The following is a 27,767-nucleotide window of genomic DNA, read 5'->3' on the forward strand; positions in this document are numbered from 1 at the left end:
ACAATAATTGTGATTAAATATACCAATACATTCGAATGAATTAGTTTATAAATAGGCTTGCATGCCCATTTTCTTCCTCTTCTCTCTCTAAATAACGGATCAATAACAACCATGAAATAATTAAGGAATTCGAGGGTCGTTGTTTTGTTACCAGTGATGTGTGTTTTAAAGAATAAAACTTATCAATTATATTTCTTGGTATCATTAATTTAACGAGGCCAATACTGTAACATATGGTCCAATCGAGCCGCATCGTGCACCAGAAAGCCGAAATATGAACCAGCAAAAAACCAAGAAGATGCAGATCATCATCAGATAAGTATCCCAACGCCATCCTATCAAAACTGTGACCGAATCCCGAATCCTTCCTATTTCAAATTATCCCAAATGAAATATTTAAATATGCAACAAAGATTATTGTTGTTTTTAATTTTTCAGTTGCATAAAATTTTAATAGCTACCTACATTGCAAATTGATACGATTATTGTTAAATGAGCATCTCAATTGTAAGAGTTTTGTCATTGGATTTATTTAATTAAAAATAATTCACGCGAATATTCAAATTTACCGGGTAAAATCTCGCTACAAAATAATTTCAGCGAATTTCTGATTTAAAAAGTTGTCAGTGGTGAGTGGTTCAGTGGTTGTTCTGATTTAAAAGGTTGTCAGCCCTGGCACTAACAAGCATTTTTGCTAACAACGCCGTGTTTTCATTCGTAAACTGTCAGTTGTTTGAGGTTAAAAGTTAAATTGTTTATTATTTACCACTAAAGATGGAAAAGTTAAAGCCGTTAATCAACAAGCGTGGAATTTTGAAAGCGAAATTGACAAGGTTTAATGATATTTTAAAGACACTCGATAAAACGGAACTAGAATTACGTTATCAAAAGGTCGAAAAATTGTTAGATGACTTTGAAAAAATTCAATCTCAAATCGAAGAACTTTCGGATGACGAGGCAGAACACGTAAGTCAACGTGAATCCTTTGAAAATCAATATTTCTCTGTACTTGCATTAGCAAAAGGTTTATTGAATTCAGTAAATCATGAAAAATGTGAAATTAAATTACCAACTTTGAAACTTATTGAATTTCATGGTGAAATTACTGAGTATGCTAAATTCGCTGAGACCTTTAAAGCATTGGTTCATGAAAATAATACGTTAAACAAGTCTCAAAAATTCTTTTATTTACAATCGTGCCTTAAAAAAGACGCAGCTAAATTGATTGCCTCCTTGACCATATCGCACGACAATTACGAATCTGCGTGGCAGATACTGCAGGAACGTTACGCGAATAAAAAAATAATAGTTCATAGGCATGTTGCATCTTTATTTCAGTTAAAAGATATGAAACAAGAATGTCCAGTCGCGTTAAGGCATATTATTGATCAGGCTAATATAAATTTAGAAGCGTTAAAAAATCTAGGATTACATGTTGATTCCTGGGACGCGATTATGATATATTTAATATCTAATAAATTGGATGGATCAACTCGTAGATTTTGGGAAGAGCAGCCAATAGATGGTGCACTCCCAACGTTGAAAGAATTTATTACATGTCTAACCAAACGTGTTGAGGTACTGGAGTTCACAAATTTGCAAGAAAAAAGGCCTACCTACAAGAATGTTACAACACGTGATGATCGCAAGAAATATTTGTCTGTCTCATTGATAGCAACCAAACACGGATGCATCCTATGTAAAGAAAATCATCCAGTGTATTATTGTAAAAAATTTCTCAAATTAAATATCCAAGGAAGATTAGAATTTTTAAAAAAGGCCCGAGCCTGTTTCAAATGTTTGAGGGTAGGACATTTTACACAAGATTGCAAAAATAAATTCAAATGTAAAATCTGTGCAAGTGATCAACATAATACTTTGATACATGTTAATGAATTAAATAGTGAAAACACAAATGAAGAGGCACACAGCTCGACATCAGTGGCAAATCATACGGTGTTAAATAAAAATGAAAAGATAATTTTATTATCTACAGCGATCGTGAATATCGTAGGTAGCGACAACCGTTTACACAAAGCGAGGGTATTATTGGATTCAGGCGCCCAATCGAATTTCATAAGAGAGAGTTTTGCAAAAAAATTAAAATTAAAAACAGAAAAAATAAATATGCCGGTGTCTGGAATACAAAATCGCATCACACATATCAATCGAAGAGTTACAATTGACATGTTAGCAGTGAATAGTGATTATAATAAGAAAATTTCTTGTTTAGTATTGCAGGCTATAACAACCGACCTACCCCAAATGACCTTCAGGAAACAAGAGTTGAAGATCCCATCTGGCTTGCAACTAGCGGATAAGGATTTCAATGTCACGTCTCCAATTGACATCCTGTTGGGTGCGGAAGTTTTTTGGGAAATAATGAATAATGATCGAATACGCTTAACGGAGGGCGGGCCAACTATTCAAAGGACTGAACTCGGTTGGATTGTTTCCGGAGCGATCGACATCATCACTAAAACAAGGCCAGTATCAATTAATTGTAATCTAGCCATTAATAAAATAGGTAACCAGATGGAAAGATTCTGGAAACTAGAAGAGGTGGATGTCATGAAACCTCAGAATTTTGAAGAAAAGGCTTGCGAAGTCAACTTTACAGAGTGTCATAGTAGAGACACGGAGGGCAGATTTACGGTAGCCTTACCAACCCGCCCTTGTATAGACCAACTAGGGAGTTCTTTGTCAATGGCTGAAAAAAGGTTTCATACATTGGAAAGAAAATTTTCCACCAATAAAGAATTGAAATGTCAATATAGCATGTTTATGAGAGAATATTTACAATTGGGTCATATGGAAGAGTGCCAAAAATCCGAATGCGATGCGAGATCATATTTTTTACCACATCATGCGGTGATGAAGGAGTCAAGCACCACTACTAAAGTTCGCGTGGTGTTCGATGGATCGGCAAAAACATCTTCTGGTATTTCCCTTAATGATGCTCTGATGGTCGGACCTAACATACAAAAGGATTTAAATATGCAAATTTTACATTTCAGAAAACATCCTGTAGTCATAACTGCGGACATAGAGAAAATGTACCGTCAGATAAACGTGCAGGAAAGCGACCGCAATCTACAGAAAATTGTTTGGCGCTTTTCACAGGATGAGGATTTGAAGCATTACAAGCTAAGGACAGTGACATATGGATTAGGACCGTCATCTTTCCTGGCGACAAGATGCCTGAAGCAAATAGGTATTGAAAATAGACTTTCATTTCCTATAGCAAGCAATGTCATTGAAAATGACTTTTACATGGACGACCTATTAACGGGAGGAAATGACGTTGAATCGTGCCACCTTCTAAAACAACAGGTAATCAGTTTACTAAAATCTGCAGGGATGAATCTAAGAAAATGGAGATCGAACGTGGCAGAATTATCTTCCGAACCAGGTCAAGATATGCAAGGATTGATATCTAAAGAACCCCAAGAAGAAAAAATACTAGGATTAATCTGGAACAGTGAGTTTGATTACTTTTCATATGTAGTGAAAAAACCAGTATGTACCGTACAAAGCAAACGGCGGATATTGTCAAGTATCGCCTCAACGTTCGATCCTTTAGGACTGCTAGGACCAGTAACGGTTGTAGCAAAACTAATTATGCAGAGATTATGGATATCTAAGACTTCCTGGGACGAAGAAATACCCGAGGGAATATTAAAAGATTGGGAAAATTACATGAAAAATTTATCTCAAATAAACCTGTTGAAAATAAAGAGAAGAATCTTGTGGGGTCAAAACAGCCTACAAATCCATGGTTTTTGCGACGCATCAGAAAAGGCCTACGGAGCCTGTGCGTATCTAGTATCCAGGAACGCCGAGGGTAAGATGCACTCTCAGTTAATATCTTCCAGGTCCAGGATAGCGCCATTAAAAAACATATCCCTGCCAAAATTGGAACTTTGTGGTGCGGTGCTGTTAACGAAATTATTAAAAAACATCAAAGAAGCACTCAACATGGTTGAGGTGGATACATACTACTGGTGTGACTCTACCATCGCACTATGCTGGATAAGAGGACAGCCAGCTAGATGGAATACCTTTGTGGCCAACAGGGTTGCCGAGATACAAGAGGCCGGCGATCCCGCCCATTGGCGACATGTTTCATCGCAGGAAAACGCCGCTGATATTTTATCAAGAGGAGTTACAGCAAACAAACTATTACAAGCAGATATTTGGTGGAAGGGTCCGGATTGGCTAATAAGAGAGGCCGATCACTGGCCGAAGCCAGAAAATTCCTGTATAAATCCTCCAGAGATAAAAACCAAGGCGGTATGCGTGTCTACTAATGTCACGGAGTGGGACATCTTTTCAAAATTTTCCTCTCTCAACAAGCTAAAGAGAGTAACTGCATATATATTGCGTTTCTTTAATAATTGTAACACAAAAAACTGTAAATTAACCGGGAGGTTAAGCGTGCCGGAGCTGGACAATACATTGCATCGTCTAATAGCAATAATTCAACGCTACCATTTTAAGGATGAGTTCAGGGCTTTGAGTAATAAATGTTCACTGGATAAACGTAGCGTTATTTTGTCGCTTAATCCATTTATAAATAATGGATTAATTTGTGTCGGGGGCAGGCTAACAAAGGCGAAACATTTATCATACCAGCAACGACACCCAATAATTTTACCAAAAAATAATAAGTTAACAGAATTAATTATTCGACATCTTCATTATGTACATTTACATGCAGGGACACAAACTTTGTTATCTCTAGTGAGATTACAGTTCTGGCCGATTGCCGGAAAAACCACTGTTAAGCAAATATTACATAAATGTATAGTATGTTTCAGAAAAAATCCAGTAACCAGTCAAGTTATCATGGGTGACTTGCCGGAAAACAGAATAACACCTAGCAGGCCATTCGAGGTTACCGGGATTGATTACGCAGGTCCTATCATGATGAAAAGCGGTATCACCAGGAAGGCTCCATTGGTGAAATCTTATTTATGCATTTTTGTTTGTTTCTCAACGAAAGCTGTGCATTTGGAACTGGTAACAGACCTCACCACTGACAACTTTTTAAATTGTTTAAAACGTTTCATTGGGCGGAGGGGCAAACCCTTTAAAATATATTCAGATAATGCGACCAATTTTAAGGGAGCATATAATCAACTGAGAGAATTGTATGATAAGTTAAAGAAATCTGATGACAAGATTCAAAAATATTTAGCTGATTTGTCAATAGTGTGGGGATTTATTCCACCACGGTCACCGAATTTCGCTGGACTCTGGGAAGCAGCAGTGAAATCCGCCAAATATCATTTAAAAAGAATAACCGATAATTCAAGTTTAACCTTTGAACAATTATATACTTTATTGTGTCAGGTAGAATGCTGTTTAAATTCACGCCCGCTCACTCCTCTGTCCAACGATCCGACTGACCTGAATCCTTTGACTCCAAATCATTTCCTGATTGGCGGAGGGATAGCTTCTATCTCTGAGAAGGATGTTCGGGAGATACAATATAATCGATTGAATCAATATCAAAAATTAAATGCACTGATTCAAACATTTTGGTGCAGGTGGAAACTGGAATATCTTGCAGAATTACAAAGACGTACCAAATGGAAGGAAGACAAGGGCCTCAGGACTGTTGAAAGGGACGACATGGTCATACTAAAGGAGGACAACCTGCCGCCTAATATGTGGAAACTAGCCAGGATCCTAGCTACTCACCCTGGAGCTGACGGGAAAGTGCGGGTGGTTACCCTCAAAACCGCACAAGGAACATTTAAGAGACCTATCAGCAAAATATGTTTATTACCCATGGAAAGGGATTCAAGCATTGCTACAGGGACGCCCGATGTACCCCCCGGACTGAATAAATAAGTTCCTGCAGTCATAAACAAGAGAAAAATCAACAACCTACCTGAAGGATGACCTTGGACCATCAAATTTTTGCTAGCAGTCATAAAAAGGAGAAGAATTAGCAACCTACCTGAAGGATGACCTTGGACCATCAAATTTTTTGCTAGCAGTCATAAGAAGGAGAAAAATTAGCAACCTACCTGAAGGATGACCTAGGAACATCGAATTAACTTGTTCATATTATGATTCTCTTATTTTAGAACTTTTTTGTTCATATTCATCTCATGATTGTTTTTCAAATTAATTTGTCCATATTTATATTATGTTTATTTTTCAAATTATTTTTGCTTATATTATGGTTATTTTTTAAAAATTATTTTTTGTTTATGTGTAAAAAAATAAATTCTTCCGTGCCCTGGCAGCATGTTCAGACTTTAGCCAAGAATCAAACCAACGAAAAATGCCACTTGTATCTGTATTGAGTAATTGAAATATCCGACAGATGTCTCCCCTAAGGACAATAATTGTGATTAAATATACCAATACATTCGAATGAATTAGTTTATAAATAGGCTTGCATGCCCATTTTCTTCCTCTTCTCTCTCTAAATAACGGATCAATAACAACCATGAAATAATTAAGGAATTCGAGGGTCGTTGTTTTGTTACCAGTGATGTGTGTTTTAAAGAATAAAACTTATCAATTATATTTCTTGGTATCATTAATTTAACGAGGCCAATACTGTAACAGAGTTCGTAAACGACCATAAAAACACCTGAGAATGGTAGGAGATAATCCTAATAAAAACACTCAAGTTCGTGAATTTTTCACTCCGGTCGGTGTTCACTCTCACAGGCGTCTGAGATATATATATTATGTTTGTTTTTTAAGTTCGTTAAGTGCGCCAATCTAACAATGAATTGTGATTAGGATAGGTTTGTATTCTTATTTCAAAAACTTTAAACTTCACAGCCAAAAGTATTGCACTTATTTATTTTTGTTTCGTGAATTTTTCGCTCCGGTCTGTGTTCACTCTCACAGGCGTCTGAGATATACATTTAAATATATATTATGTTTTTTTAAGTTCGTTAAGTGCGCCAATCTAACAATGAATTGTGATTAGGATAGGTTTGTATTCTTATTTCAAAAACTTTAAACTTCACAGCCAAAAGTATTACAGTTATTTGTTTTTGGGGTAATATTCAGTGTTGCGCTACCTCCTTCTTTAGCCAACGTTTCTGGCAGCATGACAGTGTCCATCATCAGGGCTTATTTCACAATTCACGCAAAACGGCATAATACCACAAAAATAAATCACTATAACCAGCTACACAGCAGTTTGTCAGCAGGTGAGGTCTAGATTACCTCACAACTGGGTGCATTTTTAAGTTGGAAATAATATACGTTTCACCTGATCGTGTCATGTTGTCCTTGGACGTCCTCGACTTTCCTACAGAAACGCGTATTTGACAAACAAAGAAACATTCATTTCCAAATATATTCAGACTTGTAGCTAGGTGGTCCGAATGCTATGATCGTATCTAGAGAGTTCTACCTACGATGCGTTTTGCATTGGCGAACGTTCTAGAATATTCCAGTAGCATCGCTACATAGTAAATTATACAAGTTGTCGAATGAATTGGATACTTCATAACTGAAAATTCTTTTTTCAAACTCTCTGCAAACTGGTAGGTACCAAATATTGAAAAAATGCTAATAATAAAATCCACATAAACACAATAATTTCACATTTATAAAAATAATCTTTACTTAACCGTAATCAAAGTTAGCCATCTAGTCAAAGTAAGGTTTGCCTGAATAATGAAGTGGATGTAGCAGAATCGAAAAGCAAATATACAGACAGGCGAAATGAAAAAAAGTTCAAGTTACATCAGTACTTCGCTCAGTCAATAAATATACAAGCACGAACATAAATGTAATAAACTGAATTTGCCGTAAATTTTCTTTTTAACGGAGGCCATGTGCCGTATCTCTGACACGGTTGATATCGTCATTATAATGAACGTGTCAAACCACATTCATTTAACATAAACTTATAAGTCATAACATGAAAACTGAGCCAAAATAAATCCTGAAATAATAAACGTTTATTTCTGAAACTTTATGAAAACTCACCAAGTACTTTCACATAGTTCAGAAATTAATACCCACGCATTTATAACAATTTCCCTGCGAAAGGTAGTAAAGCAAGCAGCAATTTTCACTCAGTTCAGTTCCATCCTGAATATAATATGTTGCCATACGAAAGTTCAGTTCTGTAAAATATCAAATATTCCTCAGCAGAGACGTGTTTGAGGGTTTGATATTCGTAACTGCTTCTGCCTGGGCCGTGAAAGGAACCAAAGACTTTGAACACATATGAACTGGCGGATGATGGATTTGAAATGGTGAAATGATCGTAGCTTGCCTAATACATGAAGGGGAAACTTATTTTGGCTTATTGGCGAGTGAACTTATGTTGTTTACCTTACTATGTTGGATGAGTGAAACGTCAAAACTTTATTGGCACTAGAATAATATTGTTTGTTGTTTTACAAACCTATCATATATTGCATTTTTTTTAATTCAAGCTAGATGATAAAAAATAGTTTTTGAAAATAAATTATATTATTATTGACGTTCAAATTTAAAATTCGTTATTTTCTAAGATATAACATTCCTAATTATAAAATGTTTATTTATTTGAGTTATAAGCGCGTAGAAAAATGAGAATTTATTAAGGATCTCTTCAAATTATTAGTAAGCCGGTTAGAAATGGGATTGCAGTCTATTTCCTGGTTTAAAAAAATAATTAAATAATTAAACTTTCAGTAAATTCGTTATTCCTTATTTTAAATAATATCGTAACACGTTTTCATACACCTGCGTTTGCATTGATAATGTATAATGAAAAAATGTTATGATTTTTATTAAGAAGTGTTCCTACATCGTGATAACACATTGGTATTTTACAAAAAGTTTATCAGGAAACCTGTCAATGTATACATTAAGGTCCTGCAATCCGATTTTAACTGGATTACGAATAATTTGAAGAGATTCTTAATAAATCACTAATTTTTTTTATATTTTTCTCTCTGTGCGGCAATTTCCAAACGTGTGATATGTGCATAATAATTAAGCGACACATTATTAAAGAAGTAAAAAATGTTCAAGAAATTATAAAATATAATGCAAACAAAAGAATAATAAAAGCTTACATAAATATTTTATGGGGCACGTTATTATAGCCTTCTTTAAACTAAATTCCATGTAGTCGAACACATCCAATATTTATAAATATGTATGTATTGAGACTGTTTATAACGCAAATAAATAAATAATTTTAAGAAAATTTATTTGTTCCCGCAAGCTTTTCAGCAAAAAATATGGTCTACTTCTACATACAAGTAGGTCCCATAAGAAAAACAATACCTTAACCTTGAAACTTTGGTACGATAAACATCTCTTTGCATAATATTTGTTTAGTTTAAACACAGAAACCTACTTAGCATAAAACCTTAAAATGTTTCGATTTTATTTCAAATGACAAAAGCCTTCTTCTTTAGACTAACAAAGCACTAACTGAACACAACTTGATGAAATAACAATAAAACTATCGTTAAATAATAATTAAATATATATTTAATAGAATCGTTATTTAAAATAATATTAATTTATAGCGAAAATTCAACGCTTACCTTGTTTAAATGGAAATCGTTATTAGAACTTGTATATATATTCTTTGTAATTTCCACTGTACAATGTTTTATATCAGTGATGGAAATTACGTGGCACGCGTGATAGACTTGGCACTTTAAAGCTTTTCATAGGTACGATCAAACAGCTGAAAGCTTTTACACTCTTAAAAGATCTTAAAATTATATTTAAAAAAAGATAAAATTGAGAGAACATCACGCAAAAATAGAAGAATCATAACTGATATTTGAATAATGTTAAAAGTTTTATAAATTAGAAAAATTTCTTTTGAAACACAATTATTAGCGGGTCGCACCATTTTTTACTTGCTCAAATAAAAAAATTAAATGAATTGTAATATTATACGAATTATAAAAAAACTTTGAATATTTGAAACTTATTGTACAAATAATATTCTCACTAGAGACGAAGTCAGTAGTTCACATCATATTACGTGCGCCAAAAACAGATTTTCAAATTACATTATCTACGTATTTTCATTTACATGCCAAATTTAAATATTTCCCAAAAGCTCAACAATATTTTGTACTAGACACAAATATTTGTAGCTGCAAAAGCAAAGGGATGGAAAGTGAAAATTACCAACATTAAGGGAAAATAATTTTTGAATATATCTCTGGCGGGGAATTCAGCACTAACAAAGCCTTTCTTACAAAAATAAAGCTGTTGTTTGCAGTTGAAAAAAAGAGTTATAATCGTCGTATCAAAAATATTAGTACATATTGAATTATTTGGCGGGTTTGTAATAAGCTGACGTAGCTTGATGGTTAGAGCAGTTGACTGGAAATCAGGAGGCTGCGACTTCAATTCCCATCGGCGGCATTTATTTTTAAATGTATTTTATTAACGATTTTTATAAATTCGTCGACATGCATAGTAGGTTCTATGTTCTTATTTTTTTTTTTTTTTTTGGAATTATTTTTTATTTTTAATAATAAGTTTACATGGTACATAATTCATTTTACATCTTGGGTTTTTTTTACTACTCTTCCATTGAAAGCATTTGCTTGTGTATGGAAGGGGAGTGTACATAAATGTTGTTGTTAGTTAGTACTTAGATAATTCATTGTACATAAATGTATGTTTGCTGTAGTATTTTTTTTTGATAGTAGTGAAGGATAATATATTAATATAATAAATTTTAATAAAGAAAGAAAGTTATGGAAAACTAAGGATATTTTTGAGATTAATTAAGTGACAGTAGTTTTTTTTTTCAGAATATTTTTAAAGTGTCTCTTGACAGAGAGCAGTATTTGGGTTTTATCATTAATGCTTCTGATTTCTTCTGGTAGACGATTGAAAAAAGTTCTTCCCTGGTAAGTATAATGATGTTGTGCAAAAGACGTATTTAGTTTTGGGCATAGAAAAACATGTCTAAGTCGCGTTCTGTTTTCATTTAAAAATTGATATTTATCTTTTTCTTTTATAATTTGGATTAATGAGTTTTTAATATATAGGTCTTTAAATGTAGGTACTTGAAATTCTTCAAACAGGCGTTCTGTTGGGTAGTCAAAGGATTTTTTTAATATAATTTTAATAATTGTTCTTTGTATAATTTCAATTGGAAGAAGGTTACATTTATACGCGGATCCCCAACTAATAATAGCGTATTGTAAAGTGGATTGAACTAAGGCATAGTAAATTAAATATAGATTTTTTATCGACAGAAAGTTTCTAATTCTTAAAAATATATATATTAATTTTCTAATTTTTTTTACTACTTGACATATTTGTTCCTTCCATTTCAGATTTTTATCAATAATTACTCATAGATATTTAATTTCATTTGTTGTTTTTAGTACTGTACAGTTTGATTTGCAATAGTTTTGGCTGTGAATTTTAGTATTATTATGTATGACAATGTTAAAATTTTTAGGAGTATCATTTGTATGGATTGCAAATGGAATTACAAATGTCTTTTCATTATTAAGTGACAGTAAATTGGTGTCGAAAAAATTCTTGAGCGTGTTGATGTCTTCTGTGGCCTTTAATTCTACTTTTTCCCAAGTCTTATCACTTATTATTAATACTGTATCATCGGCGTATGACGTGATTTGACCATGTAAAGGTTGAAAAAAAATATCGTTTACATATATAGTAAATAGAATTGGTCCAAGCACTGTACCTTGGGGGATTCCAAAGCTTGTAATCTCTTGATCACTTTTAACACGATTGATTTTTACCACTTGAGGACGGTTTTTTAAGTAGTCGGTGATCCATTTAATCACGTTGCCTTTTATGCCGATATTATTCAATTTTTTTAATAGCATCTCATGGGATATGCTATCGAATGCCTTTCTAAGGTCAATAAATATACCCGCACATTTTTTACCTTTATCTAATGATTCGTGAATGTATGAAGTTACGTTAGCAATAGCATCTTGTGTGCTGAGTGATTTTATAAAGCCAAACTGGTTTTTGTGTAATATTTTATTATTATCTAGAAAATTTACCAATTGTTTTTTTACTATTTTTTCAAAGATCTTTCCTATATTAGAAATTAGACATATTGGGCGATAGTTCGTTGCTTGATGTGGATCTCCAGATTTGTAAATAGGTGAGATTATTGTGGTTTTGTAGTTCATTGGAAAAATTCCATTTGTTAAACTTAAGTTTATTAAATGAGTGATAGGTTTTATTATGTGAGGTTTCATAGTTTTTAACATGTGTGTCGTAATAGAATCAAAACCGGGAGACGAACCTCCTTTCATATTTTCTATTATTTTCGAGATTTCACATTCTGTTGTTGTTTCAAACATTGAAAGTATATTATGTTTCTGTATATTTTTATTTTTATGGTTTTCTTGGTTTGAAGGCTTATGGATATTTTTCGCAAGATTTTTCCCAACATTTGCAAAGAAGGAATTAAGTATGTTTGCACATTGTTTAGGCTGTATATTGGCATCTATAATTTTTTTATCATGTTCAATGTACTTAATGTTTTGTGTTTTTTTTGTATTTTCTATGGCGAAATTAACAGTTTTCCACATTTGTTTATGGTTATTTTCTGAAGATAATATTTTATTTTTAAAATACTCTTCCTTACTTTTTTTTATATAAGATGTTAATTTATTTTTATATTTTTTATAGAAAATATATGCTTTTTCATCTTGGGGATTTTTTAAAGTTATTTTGTAAAGTTTTTCTTTATTTCTGATAGATATAATAAGCCCTTTGGTAATCCAAGGCTTTAAACATCTTAATTTTGATTTTATGTGTGTTGTTATCTCAGTTGTCGAATTTTTAATGTGTTGTGACATAATATTTTCGAAGTTAGTCGAACAAATTTCAGTATCATCACTGTTTAAAACATTATTCCAACTCTCCTTTTTTAATTTTTCAGAGAGAATAGTCATATCTATTGTTGATTTTTTGGTTATTAAATTATGTTTTTTATGTTTAATATTATTATTATACAGAAGTAAGCATGAGTGATGATCAGTTATGTTAGTTTTCCAAACAATTGATTTTATTTTGTGAAGATCTTTAATGTTTACATTTGTCCAAATGTGGTCTAAACAAGATGGAGTATGTTCTTTTATTTCCCTAGTATTTTTATTTATGCAAGATATAAAATTTTGTTCAGTCATACAATTGATGTATTCATTTTTGTTATTATTTTCTATTTTTTCATTAATATTAACGTTAAAATCTCCTACGACGAAGCAAAGTTTATTTTTTAATTTTAATAATATGTATTTGAGGTCATTAATAAATGTAATAATATTCGAGCCATGCGTTCTATAGATAGCTATTAGATGGTATATTGATTTGCCGAGTTTGAAATGTACTTCGATGCAGTTTACTAAGTGTATTGGATGTTCTATTATGTTAACAATACTAAATTTATTGCTTGCAAATATTATTATTCCCGAATTTTTATTGATGTCTAATTTGGTAGAAATATAGTTGTACTCAGGTAAGTGATAAGACGGTGACTCATCGTTTGTAAATGTTTCGGATAACACTATAAAGTCCGGTTTTTTAATTAAATTATTTATTTTTAGAATTAATTCATCTAAATTTTTTTGAGCGCTACGGATGTTTATGTGCATAATAATTATATCATTGATGTTTTTAGAAATAATTTTGTTACACGAATCGGTACATATACATTCATATTCTTGAATTTTATTAATTAATTTATTAATTCATAGATTTATGAAACTATAGCAGTCAAAATAGCAATAGCAATAAATTTTTTTTAAATCTTCGGAGAAAAAATACATGCCGCCGGTGAGAATTGAACCCTCAGTCTTCTGATTGTCGGTCAGAATTACCCATCAGAATCAATGAGAAAGCGGCGAGCTCAATTCCCGTCGGTTACATGTATTTTTTTTTGGAATATTTTTTCAATACTTAAAGGTGTTTCCGGGTAATAATTATTGCTTAAAAATAACATGTTATCCTTTGTGCTATGCATAAAAAACCTTGTCTCTTATACATTGGTTTATCATTAAAAATAATAAATTAGTTTTAGTTTGAGAACACGATTGGCTGGCCTATTAAGGCAATGCCATACGTAGTAATTCAAAATCATGTGTTTTTGGTTTGAAAATTTGGTCACCTAGAAATGTTTCAGATGCTTTAATTAAATACTGCGAGTAGAATACAAACGAACGAACACAAAATTACGAACCCATTTTCGGTTATGATTTTATTGTATAATGTGGCATATTAAGTTATTTATAAAATGATCGAAAAAAAATTAAATATTTATGCCTGAACATCCACAAAATAAAATAAAAGGCACTTTTTGGCCATGTTTTTTTCTTGCATAAATCAAAACAGGCGGATGGTGTTAAGCGGGAATTAAAACCTTATCGCCATCTACGTAAAGGTTGTTATTGATAGCGGCTCAATTTAAAATATTACACGACGTAGTGCATCGCCTTAATTTGAATGTGTCTACTACCCATATGTGCAGACAAATAAAAATGATTGGACAAAGAAAAATTTGTCAATACTTTTTAACTATAAAAAAGTATGTATATATATACGAAAGCCTATATTTGGTATTTTTTTCAAATATTACGCTTACCTATGGAAAATCGAGATCACTCAGTATTTGAATCGTATTTTATTTTCTTTTGGCATGTGGATCACATCCCTATTCACCATCTCTTTGTTGTAACGTATGTTAGGTCAACTTCCGTTCTCATATCAGTTTCCGCTTTCAGCAAATACTGAAATACTGAAAACGATGGCCATGCTTAATTACACAAACACATCCTTCTGCTAATGCATACACACGTGCATATGTGTGTGTGCTTATGGGGGACCTATGAATGATTTCGATGGGGTGATTAAAAATAATGAATTACCTATTTAGCCATTTCAAGTGGCAGTTAGAGGGATCGCTGGGAATAATTATTACGAAGGTTTCGGATTAATAATGTAATTCAGAGTGGTAATTATTTTATAGAGATCTGCGCCATCATTTCAATACCGGTTTTTATAACCTTGCTAATTTTAACCAAATTATAATGCAAAAAATGTTTAATAAATTTGGTTCATTATTTTTAATCAAATAAAAAAAATACACATTGGGAAATGATGTTTTTTTTAACAATAACCCCAGAGAGGAGGCCCAGAGGAAAATAATTTCCTTCAAGACCTATGTCATCTTTGGGGATGCTGTGCGGGAGATCTTTTTAAGGAAAGGAGGGAGAGGAAGTTCTGGTAAGGAAACGGTATGAAGAGTGGGTGGGGATCTAAGAATCAGTGGGTCCAGCAGTGACAGGCGTATGAATCTATCCCTCCCGCTGCTACGCAAGGCGACGGGTCAAGAGAGACTAGTTGGAGAGGTCGAAAGGTCTCCCCAAGCCAGCGTGATGTAATCGAATTTAGAAAATTTTATACAAATGCTTTTAGTATAACATTTCATTTACTTTGAAAGGCAACTACGCAAACTGCAAGGCTATATTTTAAAAATTTGCTATAAAATATTAAAAGCAAAGTTAAACTTTGTTACGTCCATATTCAATTTTTTGAAGTGAAATTTCTTTACGTGCGTCATGCAATTTTGAGGACCTGAGTAAAACCGACTTATGACCGTCACGAAAAACCGTGATCATTTCGCTATAGGAGCCTAGCTAATATTATGTACCTAGTTTAGGTCACTTTCCAAACTCAGCTTCGCGGTCTAGAGGTAGAGCGCCCGACTGTCGTCATGAAGAACCGAGGTTCGATCCCCGCTTTAACTATTTTTTTTTCCTTTTTGTGATTTTTTTAATACGAGGAAAAGTGATAAAATGCTCTCGTGCTGCGACTTTTAGATATTTTGACTACATGATATTTTGGTCGAAATATAGTTTACAAACCGAGCCGGTAGAGTCGCTCGGTATTTTGATTAATTATTTTTATTTTGAATCATTAAAATTACTAATCAAGGCCGATAACGCGACTAATTACCCTCGCAGACGTGCGTGACAAGTTTTTTTAGTAAAAAACACAGCCGTAAGTGAGTTTTTAAAAATTTAGAAATGTTTTTCAAATTCAGACTCCATACGGGTATGAGACTGTTAAAACACGATAGATCTTTTCCAAAACGGACAAATATACGGAAATATTTTGAAAAACGACAGATATGACTTCACACTACCGATATATCTTCAATTCGACCCTATATAAAGCGTTAACGAGACGTTATGTGATATTATTCATGAAAATTTGCGCGGGACAAGTCAATTGAGGAGTACACGTTGTATACGCGGTTCTCGTCGCGCGAGATACCTCTCCTCGCGGTCTAGAGGCAGAGCGTTCGACACTCGTTATGCAGGATCCGGGTTCGAATCCCATATTTTTTTAACTTTTAATTTTTTTTTTATCACATGCTACTTATACATATGTCAATAGACAGAAAAAAAGAGAGAATTAAATGAAAAGAGAGAGAGAAGAATACTAAAAGTTTCACTTCCGTCGTGCGTAGGCTTACCACACACTGTATTTTTTTCTTTGTAATAAGGAATTTTAGTATTTTATTTATGAAAGCTCAATCTAACTTGAAAACCAGTAATCTTTTTTACAAATGTCGATTTTATTGGAAACAATGTTTTTAAGGGGTGCATTTTTCAAAATCCCGCCAAAACTATCGAAATCCCACGGGTTACGCGTGACGTCATACGTACCTCAGTCAGTTGAAGGAAAGGTCAATCCTGTGAAAATGATTCAATGAAATCAACAAATCCCAATTTAAATATTTAACAAGATTTCAAAAAAAACTTAATTTCTTTTGAAATTATTTGTATAGCACGTACGATTTTACGCAGTGCAAATTTGCACAAAATTATCAGCGATGAACGCGGCCAACCGACCTGTGAGGTAGCGGTGGACGGCAAACATCAATTGAACTATAATTATTACCTAGTCTGTGTAGCCTCTCAGCTGGCAAATTTTCTAAATAATTATTAGCAGACTTTGGAATAGTATAGAAAGCAGTCTGTCTTGTATTACGCATGGGTACACAATAAGTAATAAGGCAATATAAATAAATAAAAATACGGACGCATCTGGAACTTAAACCCATCGAATCCGCAGAGCAGCACTCCGGCAAGTCGACGGTACTGGGTTGAAGCCCCAGATGCGTCCGTATTTTTTTTCTGATTTCTCGTTTGAGAATAGCTAATATTTTCTTTAATAAATAAGACGAGACATGTATTCTATGTATGAACAATTATAAAAAATAAAACTTTCGTATTCAGAATCGGCGTTTTTTTCAATAATATATTTTTCACTTAAGTTCCTTGTACAAACAAATATTTTCGTTTGAGTGTACAAAATCTTTACTCCGCGAGAAAGATTGTTCACGATATTTTACCCCTTAAATATGAATATTCCATAAGTAGCTTTTAATTTTCTGTCTTTCTGCCAAACGTTCTATTGTAGCATTTAAAAAAACACACATACAAAATAATATCAATACGTTGAAAGCGTGTACGTACCAGGTTTCAGATCAGAAAACCGAAACCTTGGCCTAACACGTTTTCACTCTATGTCTAAATTTTCATAAATCAAATACGAAAGGAAAGTAATATTTCACGATAACTTCGGCCGCAATACCATGATTCGATCTTTCCGAGAGCAGGTGTTGATTTGACCGCAATATCCGCCCTCCATTCCAACTTTCCGCCCCGTACTTCAAACCTTCCCTACCCCTTCTCCTGTCGACCCCTTCTACCCCCTGCGGAGACCCGGTGACCGCAGGATGTCTGCTCACCAACGCCTCCAACTTTCCGTTATATTTCAGTGAGCCGATACTTTGGAATATACATAAATTCAAACGAATTTATCCCTGAGCTCTGTAGATTTATGACGCTCGACTTTATAGTTAATATCTCGTCCCTATCCGTAATATATAACGTGGCCCACTTTTTTATAGTTGATAGTCGTAAAATATCCTCGAAGGCATACGTTTACAATAATACAAGAAAAACTGAATCCAAAAAACGGTATACAATAACAAACTTGTGTTTACACCACTAAAATAAAAAAAAGTGTCAACATGTTTTTTTTGTTATATACATTGTTTTACATATTTTAAAATATTATTTGATAGTGTAATGAGAACTTTGCCCGTGCTGAGGCCCTAATTTTAAAATTTATCAAAAATATAATATTTATTAACACTGGGTTTTTAATTTTTTTATAACAATCCAGTTCTAAAAACTCATTTAATATACAAATAGGTACAACAATTACATAAAATCTACTCAGGCATAGGATAAATTAATATTCATCTATCTTAATAAAAATAAAAATAGAAAACTGTTAAATTATATGAAAGACAAATAGTACAGAAAAGTAAAAGACAAAAGAGACAAATAGAGACGCAAGTAATGCATAATATAATGAATTCAACATATTTGCGTCAGAATCCAAAAAAATTATTGAAAATGTCTACTTCAGCACACTCTATCTTATTATATATTCGACCCATTTGGGTCACAGGGCTATAATAGGCGATATTATTTTTGAATGTATTCAGGTGAAACATCCTATGACATCTTAAACAATGGTAATTGGGAATATTTATTTCAATGTAGCTAAGACATAATGTTATGACGAATTATTTTGTGTTAACACGTTAGATCAGTCAATTGCCTTCTAGTTTTACGTGTATTCATCTTAAAGTATTCAAGACGTGAAAATGAAATAATAAATTTTAAAACCAATGGTTTCTTCATCAGGATATAAAATATACAATATAATGACTTATTGTATTGTAATGTATTGTTTCTAAGCAAAATCGGTTTTGAAAATTGTTTATATTTTTTTTATTAAATAGTGATATAAACAACGTTCATTATTTTATTTTATTAAAATGACACGCCTAAAAAGTGAATTTGCCATTTTTGAAGAAACCAAATAATGGTATTTGATATCCGAGACCTGCTGCTAACACCTCTTTTAAGCCACTGGGTTTTTTATGTCATTAACCGATATGTACTTAATTTGAATATTTTTTAATTTATATCAAACTGTTTCTAATATTTGAAATAAGAAAAAATAAGAAAATAAAAATAATAATAACGGGATGCATACTTATAAGCATTACTTAAATAACGTTTAATTGTTCAGATTCATTCAGATACACACGATGGGAATACACGAGGGGATGACGCTTGATCCCCGACAACTTATCCCATGACACTTGCCCCTTGACATTTGTTCCCCGGACAGTTGACCCCTCTGAAAATTGATCCCTCTACCAGTCGATCCCTCGGACAGTTGATACCCCAAAGTATTATTTCTGATGTACGTCGTTTTTGATAAAGTAATTGTGGGGAGGGGATAAACGGACGTATAACAAAAGTTGATACTTATATATGCAGATGTCGTTATTAGAAATCCGCTGAGCAAATATTGTTGCTAACAATGAAAAATTGGAGGATCAAGTGTCCGAGGTATCAACTGGCAGAGAGATCAAGTGTCCGGGGGACCAACTATCCGGGTAGTAACTGTCCTTGGTAACAACTGTCAGGGGTTAAATTTCAGGGGGCTTAGTCTCGGGGGGCCAAGTTTCGGGGGATTAATAGTGGGGTCATCACCCATTAGGTGTGGTCTACTGGTAAGTATCTTATTCTTTGCTGGAGTTATTTTTGGAAAGGAGAACGTATCTGCTGACATTCAAAAGTAACGGAAATTAAAATTCGGAAACAGTGGACCATTGAAAGTCAGGCTTTATTTGTGTGTATCCACTCTATAAATCGCCCACAACTAGCTTTGAACAAGCCTTACGAGAAGACTGGCAAATCTAGTTGGTGCACGGAGCGTGGTCTATTACTGGCATGCATTACTCATGGTATCTGTCTATCGGCATTTTTAAGGAAGTTGACTTTCTCGATTGCTAAGGTTTAGCGTAAAGCTAAAGGAGCTCCGATTTAGCTGGAATTGATATTATTTTCCCATCTCCTTAATTGGCTCGTTCTATAATTTTACAAGCGGAAAGAGTCATCTTTGTATTTACAGGGAGTATCCGGACGTACCAAAAAGATTTTTCAATCAAAGCTTCCTGGGCATTTTTCCTGGGAATTTAAATGTAGATGGCGTTTGGTCTCCGGAAAGTTTTTTGTTTTCAATTATTAAAAGAAATGTATTTCTTTCAGATGTTACCAACGAAAAGAACCTAATATCATACTCGCTTAGCAACCGGAATGCAATATTTATAGCGCAGGTGGGATTCCTGTCCTTGTTCAAATGGTATTTCAATAGAAGACGCTCAGAGGAACTAGCGTCAAACGCGTGCCCAACATAATATATGTCTCAAAAGAAAGAATCGTTCTACATTCCAATTTGACAGCTCGGCGAACTCTGGCGGAATATGCAGATACTATTTAACACGGCTACCATCTTTACAGGATTTACCGGACGCGGAATACACATACAAATTTACAGAGAGACGAAATGCAAACCGCTGGAGTTATTTATTTCTTTGAAAAAGACTTACAAACGATTGTTTTTTGCTATATACACCTCACTAGGTAGGTAATGTACCTGTTCTGAGGTCTATATATTTATAATTATTGTTTTACATCATTCTTTGCTATTTTATGGTATCTGTTATTCTATGTTGTCATAATCTCTGATACAAAGAATAAATCTTAATGTGTTGCTTCTGTTGTATTTATGGTTCGCGTATGTGTTATTCTTTGTTTACCAGTTTGTTTCTTTTTATGAAAAATCTTCCTGTTGACTTGATCCCGTATTTTATTAGTTTTTGAAAGGTAGATTATTTATTTTGTGTTTTAGTTGCGACCGGAATAATATTATACAATTTCGGTCCTAAATAGTGCAGAGTCCTTTATCCAAAAGCAGTATTAATTGGGGTTACTTAATGTTTTGTTGTTGTTGTTTTTTTTTTTTTTTTTTTTTTTTTTTTTTTTTTTTTTTTTTTTTTTTTTTTTTTTTTTTTTTTTTTTTTTATTGCCGGTAACCCGGGCGTTTATTGACATCAATATTTGTTTACAAATTATGTGCGCTACCCGACTCACTAGACAATTTCTGTTCTGAGCCGGGTAGCAGTATCTACTATTACATATATCAATAATAATAAAAGTGAATAAAAATACAAGGTAAATAAATAAAAATACAAAATACAGGAAAAAGAAACGTAATTAAAAAATAAAAGATTACCTAGATAAAATAATCTAAATATAAATTATTACATTCATATGTAGCAGTAATTGAACATTTTAATATGTCATATAAAAATTAGCATGGAAGGTTTGCGAGTAACTTGTTAATGCAATTTCTTTTTTTGTTCATTAGCCACGTATTAAAGTATTTATATGTACATTTTCTGTTGATTTGAGTTGTATGTTGTGTTTCTTTTAAGAAAATATTGAATATGGAAGGTGCGAGGTAAGATTCATGTTTTTTAGCAAGAGTGGATTTAATTATTGGCACTTGTAAATGATTGTTAGATTTAGTTCTAGTGTTCTGGGAGTGAGATATGTGTGAAGGTGACGATCTTATGCAATTTGTATGGATAATTTTTTTTATGAAAAGCTTCCTGATATCAAGTATTTTATTTTTAATTAAAAGATTTTCAGTGGGATAAAGATATGGTTTTTTGAACATAGTTCTAATAAGTGCTTTATGAGCTGTATTAAGTAGCTTGATGTATGTGTCTGCGGCACCACCATGTGAATATACTATTCTGATTTTTCTGTTAAAACAGGACTTCGCTACGTTCATCAATAATAATAATAATACTCATAATGTTATTTTTATTATTTTGCCATTTATGAGCAAACATAATATAAATGAATTACAAGATATAAAATTGAACATATAATAAAAATACATATGAACGATAACATATTTAACGTTTGTATTGAGATGGCTTGAGGCTGACATTCTTCATCAGTGTATGGGCACGCCCTGCCACTGGGCGACGGCCTGGACGAGAGTTTTTTCTGATTTTCGTTTTATGAAAACAATGTTTTAATTAAGAATCGTGACTGCTTATAAAAGTACTTATTCACTTGTTTACGAAATAATAATTACTAAATTTCCTTAATTTTAGCAATAATTTATCTCAAAACGATTCTGTATTTAACAAGTTGTTTTGTTATAAAATGGTAACAGCATCCACAGTCGGAACAAATGTATTATTTTGGCACATTTCGTGTGAAGGAAGCAATTTACAATTCATCTTATCGCATGCGAGATCAGAATTAGCGTGATCTCTTCTGGATCGTGGAGGTCTTTATGTACCAGTAATATTGTAAGGGTACTTGCTACTTGCTAGTGATGGTCTATTTTCACATACAGAAAAGAGAACAATGCTAAAGCTTCGCTACCAACAACTCTTATAAATTTAATTAAAAGGTTATCTGGATTTTATATTTTTTTATTTCTGTGATTAGTGGAGACAAGCGGAACATCCATATTATTCGCAAATCCAGACAATGTGTAAAGCATTCGTTGGTCTCATTTCGCTAAACCGCTAATGGCATGTATGGAGTCACGTAATGCATTATCGCGCAGTAATGTGAATTAATCGTCGTTCTCGTAAGCGTTTATACATCTTTATTGCGAATGTTTGAATGACGATATTCCCTCGATGGTAAGTACACGCGTCTTGGGAGAGCTGTTTTTTTTATTATTTACATTTAGGAATTTTTGTGGGAGCTAAGCATCACAAACAAATAGTATAGTGCATGTTTTATGTGACAATCTTTGTAGTTATGACATTTCTCCAAACTAAAAACTCATTGTAAATTACAAGTTAATCGAATACAGTAAATGAAATTTACACACTTTATTAATATTATTTAATTTACATTAGCTCCACACAGGAGGCCCTGAGGAAAAAAAATCTTTCAGGGCTTATGTCATCTTTGGGATGCTGTGTGGAGGGTCTTTTTAGGAGAAGGAAGGAGAAGAAGTTCTCGTAATGAAAAAGGTAAGAGGGGTGGATAGCAATCTAGGGATCAATGTTTCCGGGAATGACGGACGTATGAATACATCCCTCCCACTGCGGTTCAAGGCGACTGATCGAGAGAGAGTCCGACTGGAGGGGTCAAAAGGTCTCCCTGAACCAATCTCTCTCGATCCGACCTGCCAAACTGGGCAAACCCATCCGCTGACAAGACCTAGACAAACCTCACCCCATGAACCATGGTGTATGGCCCCGGTGTAAGACCACCATTCAGATTTTAAAGTTTGCTTGAATGGCTTTGGCCATGTTTGGTGACCAGATCTGAATAGCCAGGCACTTCACCATTATTACGGGTAGTGCATCATTATTATTATACGTAGGTACATACCGTTTGAAATCAACCATGTTATTGCATACAATGTTGTCTATATGACCTGCTGACAAATTAAAAAAGTAGTTTAGCAGGTTTGAATGATAATAAATAAATAAAAAGTAGAAGTATAAATGTCACCACGGACAGATGATTATCATGATTTCCAAGAGTCAGTGCTCTGGGACCTCACCGTATCACTCAAACTTCCAACATAACAAGAATAATAAGAAATAGGAACGATTTGAGGTTCTGAACTCAACATAAGCCACCATTTTTGAAATCCTTGTAATGTCCTTTATTACATCAAAATCAAAAAACATTTATTGTACAAGTATACATAAAGTACAAAGGGTATACATTATAGGTAAATCCTATTTCTCGCAGCTATCTCAATTCACAAGAAGTAGGATGCATAATTTTATAATATTACAGTGTTTAAATATACCAACAGAAACAGAGGAATTTTGAATGAAGTATTGGTTAAGGGAATGTTTTTAGTGATTATTTAAATAGGAGTATATCGTGTATTTGTTTAATGGTAAGTGTATTTGTTTAATGGTTTAGTGTGTTTGTTTAATGGTAAGTGTGTGTGTGTATGATGGTAAGTGTATTTGTTTATTGGTACGTGTGTGCGTTTGATGGTAAGTGATTTGTTTAATGGTAACTGTATGTGTTTAATGATAAGTGTATTTGTTTAATGGCGAGGGTATTTGTTTAATGGTAAGTGAAGGTTGTTAAATTCTTTAATAGCCGTGTAGTAATGTCCTTTTTAAAAGATTGTTTTATTTGCTTGTTGTATTAATAAGTTTTCTGTAAATCTTGTCGCGTGTTTACGTTTGGAGTATATTAGTGGGAACTTGTCTGGAGAAAACCTTACTAATAAGCACAACTCCATTTAGAAGTCTCCTCAAAACTGTTAGTTTTTTTTTTAAAGGAGTCTACATTAAACGATATAGTCGGAATTTGTGATTTTTCTTAGACGTCTCATTTGGATAATAAAATGTTTCCCGTAATCGTTGCATAAATTTCCATAAAATGCAGAGATTATCGAATCGATATTCATGATTTGTTTGTGAGAGAAGCTACTGATTTTCGCTACTACTTTTCATGTATCTTCTTTCTAGTTTATTTATGCATCTAGTCATTTTTCCGCCAGTGAACACGTTTGGGAAGGTTCATTGTTATTATTATTACATTTAGGTCTATAGGTGTAACTTATACTGAACAAAATTACAGAAATGGTGTTCTGTTTGTGTTGAGAGATAGATTTTGTGATAACAGCCAGTTTTGTATTGATTTACAAGCCTCGTTAGGATGTTTATTGAATGAGTCAATGCCTCCATTATATTAAAATAGTAATGCGGTGTGATCAGCAAATGTTGAACATTCTGTGATAGTATAATCACTATGCAGCCTGTCTGAAATGTTGACAGTTAAATACATTTAACAAAAACGCAACACGGCTCGATTCTTCCGAACAAAAATGTTTATTTGCTGTCCACAAACTCATTAAATTTATCTCGAAATATGTATTCGTCATAGGGCACCAAGCAACTCTATCTTATTCTTTTCGGGTGGCTTATGCAGATTCAGTCTCCCCTTGCACAATTCACAATCTTAGATTTTTCTCCCAGCAATTTCTAAAGATAATTCCATCTAAGTGCCTACTTTGTAGAAATTATGATTTTTTTTCTGTTAGATAGTCATTTTGCTTAATTCTTGGAATCATGTCTGCCATACCTAAGCATATTTACTTAATATAAGTATATATTCATCTGTTTATTTTCATCCTTGTACTTTCTTAAGGGATCTCATTTGTACATTTATACAGATCCCTGAGACGTATGTGTGGAAAAACAATGTATGATCGTGTGAGAAATGTGGAGATCTGCAAAGAGTGCAAGGCTGATTTAAGCGTAGTGAGTAAGATCAAGAAAGGGACGCTTAGATGGTTTGGGTATGTAGAGCGAATGATTGAAGAAAGGAGTTTAAGTAAAATATACGATGCAAGACACATTAATTATATTGGCGCAAAATTTTTTAATTCCTTGCCGTGTTCCATCAAGATATGCCAAAACCTAAACTCGTATAAAATAAATGTCAAAAACTGGGTAAAAAAAGTATCTAGAAGTTAGAGATTTTTTTCAATAATTTATACTACGAATGTGATACCTAAAATATGACATTACCATCTACATTTAAAAAAAGTTAACTTCTTTTAAACTGTTTTTTTATTAAATACGCAAAACCTCCAGTAAAATCATATTAATCAAACTATATGTACTGCATGCATATTTTTTTCTTTATTCATATTTCTTTTTTCATTTAAGCCATAGATAATGTAACCACCACTGTTTTGAAAACATAACTTATAATGCCCACGCACAGGTTTTGCCTTTGTGGGATTTTTTTGTTAGTGTCTTATGTTTTGTATAATTATATATGTAGGTACCTGTATGTATCAAAAAAATTGCCAATAAAAAAAAAATTTAAAAAAGTGTGATTGGTAGCAGAAGTCTGGGACGTCCGAGGAAGACATGGCACGACCAAGTGAATCGGATACTTGAGTCGGGCCATGTCAAGAGTCAAAATAATAGAAGAGTATTATGAGACGATGTATGAATGTGAATGAGGCAAGAAGTGTGAGCCAAGACCGAGTAGTTTCCTTTCTACCTCCTCCTGCGGAAAACGGCGTGATGGTTAGTTAGTTAGTGAATTAGTTACTTTATAATAATAGTTTATTATATTTTTTTGCAATTAAATATCAATGTATATCATGGTCACCCTACATGTTTACTACATTATACTGAAATGAATTGGCTGAAATTAGCTTAATATGTACCATATAAGTACCCAATTCGTAGAAACATTAATATAACAATATTGTTCTCTTAGTACATAATTTATTTAATATCAACGGTATAAATATACCATAAACAATGATAACATGTCACAGTTAAAATATTTTAAAAAAAGAATTACAAATATATGTGGCATTTGATTGTGAAATGACATTAGAGAGTAAGTAGGTAAGTAAGTAAACAAGAGATACAAGTACATAAGTTTGTATAGTGCAAATAAGGTAGAATTAGATTAAATTAATATTGATTGAAAAGATTTGATAGCATAGCCCTCTTGTACCTACCTTGCGTGCAGTTAAATAGATCTGCCACATCTGCGTATCTATTACTAACTTCATGCAACCTAGGTACAAGCGAGTGTTTGGAATACTCAGTCCTGATATTGTTGCATTTAAACAAAATTTTAGAACGAGTAGCTCTCGTGGGTATATGAAATTCAATGAGGTTAATTAAATCAGGACTGTCTATACTACCATTTACAATTTTGAACATAAATATTAGGTCGGATATAATTCTTCGATCTGAGAGTTTTAATAAATTTAGATTTTTCATCAAGTAATTATAATTTATATTTTCAATGGGAATACCGAGTTTAAAATTAATGTGTCTTAGGAATTTATGTTGAATTTTTTCGATTGAATCTGAATGTAATTTGTAGTGGGGGGACCAGATCGAGGAGTTATAATCGACTTGACTACGAACCAATAATATTTGTATTATTTCGTTAAAAGATACAATATAAAGAAACAATAAATGAATAATATTTAAAATAGCTTCAACCTGAGTTTTATTGTGTTTCTTCAGCTAAAAATGGAAATAATCACACAACCTGCGTTTTTTAACACATTTGAACCAAAATTAAGTAGGAAACAAAAATTAACCTAAATATTTAATCCCAAAGCTTTAACGATATCTCATAAGGATCACAACGTTTCTATTTAATGATTTAGTTATCACGTGTCAGGTAAAATATATCTCCGCTAACTAATAACTCCTCAAAAGTTTAACCTTTAAAAGCCTAATATTAAGTGCGGTAACAGGTCTGCCAATATATTTTCGGAGCCTTCCCAAACATAAAAACTCTCAGAACTGTCTTAGAATGTTAACCTTTAATATCGAAGTTGGACATTTATGGCTGACACTGAGTAAAAGTTTTAAACTTACCAACTTCTTTTGGCGGTGGTTTCATGAAAAAGCTCACATCGTTCACCAGTCGTTAAAAGCTTGCTGGCAGTGTATGGCCAAACTTTTCAAAGGGTCTTGTCACCAAAAGTTGAAAAGATTTCATAATATTGTGTGCTTTAATAAACAGGGGTCCGTTCAAGTTTTCACAAAAAGACAAAAGAAAACTCATATAATTTTTCTTCTTCATAATATAAAAAAAACGTATTTTCTAGTGAGGTATTCCATGTGTCGAGGTATTAATAATATCACAGGGTGCAATTTATTAAATTGGCGGTACATAAAATACTAAAACACTATTGTATATATATTTATTTCTGACACAGCTTCCACGCATTTATTATTTCTTTAACAATGAATTCGGGGGTTTAAGATCACAGAGGCCTAACTACAAAAACTGGTGTTTTGA

The 27,767-nt window shown here is 33.0% G+C and overlaps 1 protein-coding gene across 4 annotated transcripts; it reads left to right on the forward strand.

Moving 5' to 3' along the window:
* The first annotated feature begins 544 nt into the window (after positions 1-544).
* On the forward strand, positions 545-6,537 carry LOC149416774 (uncharacterized). 4 transcript variants are annotated; one of them, XR_016303383.1, is made up of 3 exons: positions 545-966; positions 2,234-4,962; positions 5,553-6,527. XR_016303383.1 is itself a non-coding variant. In XM_089640635.1 (2 exons), the coding sequence occupies exons 1-2, from the start codon at positions 908-910 to the stop codon at positions 5,857-5,859; spliced, it is 366 nt and encodes a 121-aa protein (XP_089496761.1). In that variant the 5' UTR covers positions 702-907; the 3' UTR covers positions 5,860-6,527. The 4 variants fall into 4 exon arrangements, 1 of the variants encoding a protein (XP_089496761.1); XR_016303384.1 differs by lacking the exon at positions 545-966 and having other exon boundaries at positions 1,665-2,486; positions 3,018-4,962; positions 5,553-6,528; XM_089640635.1 differs by lacking the exon at positions 2,234-4,962 and having other exon boundaries at positions 702-966.
* The last annotated feature ends 21,230 nt before the right edge of the window (positions 6,538-27,767 follow it).

This window comes from Hesperophylax consimilis, chromosome 16 (genome assembly GCF_061612785.1).
Source record: "Hesperophylax consimilis isolate HC1 chromosome 16, BYU_Hcon_1.0, whole genome shotgun sequence".
Lineage (NCBI taxonomy): Eukaryota > Metazoa > Arthropoda > Insecta > Trichoptera > Limnephilidae > Hesperophylax > Hesperophylax consimilis.

Bases quoted from the DNA above. Each gene is read 5' to 3' on its own strand.
- LOC149416774 (XM_089640635.1), top strand. From the start codon at position 908: ATGACTTTGAAAAAATTCAATCTCAAATCGAAGAACTTTCGGATGACG. The intron at 967-5,552 runs GTAAGTCAACGT...ATTTTGGTGCAG, and splicing joins CGGATGACGAGGCAGAACAC to GTGGAAACTGGAATATCTTG.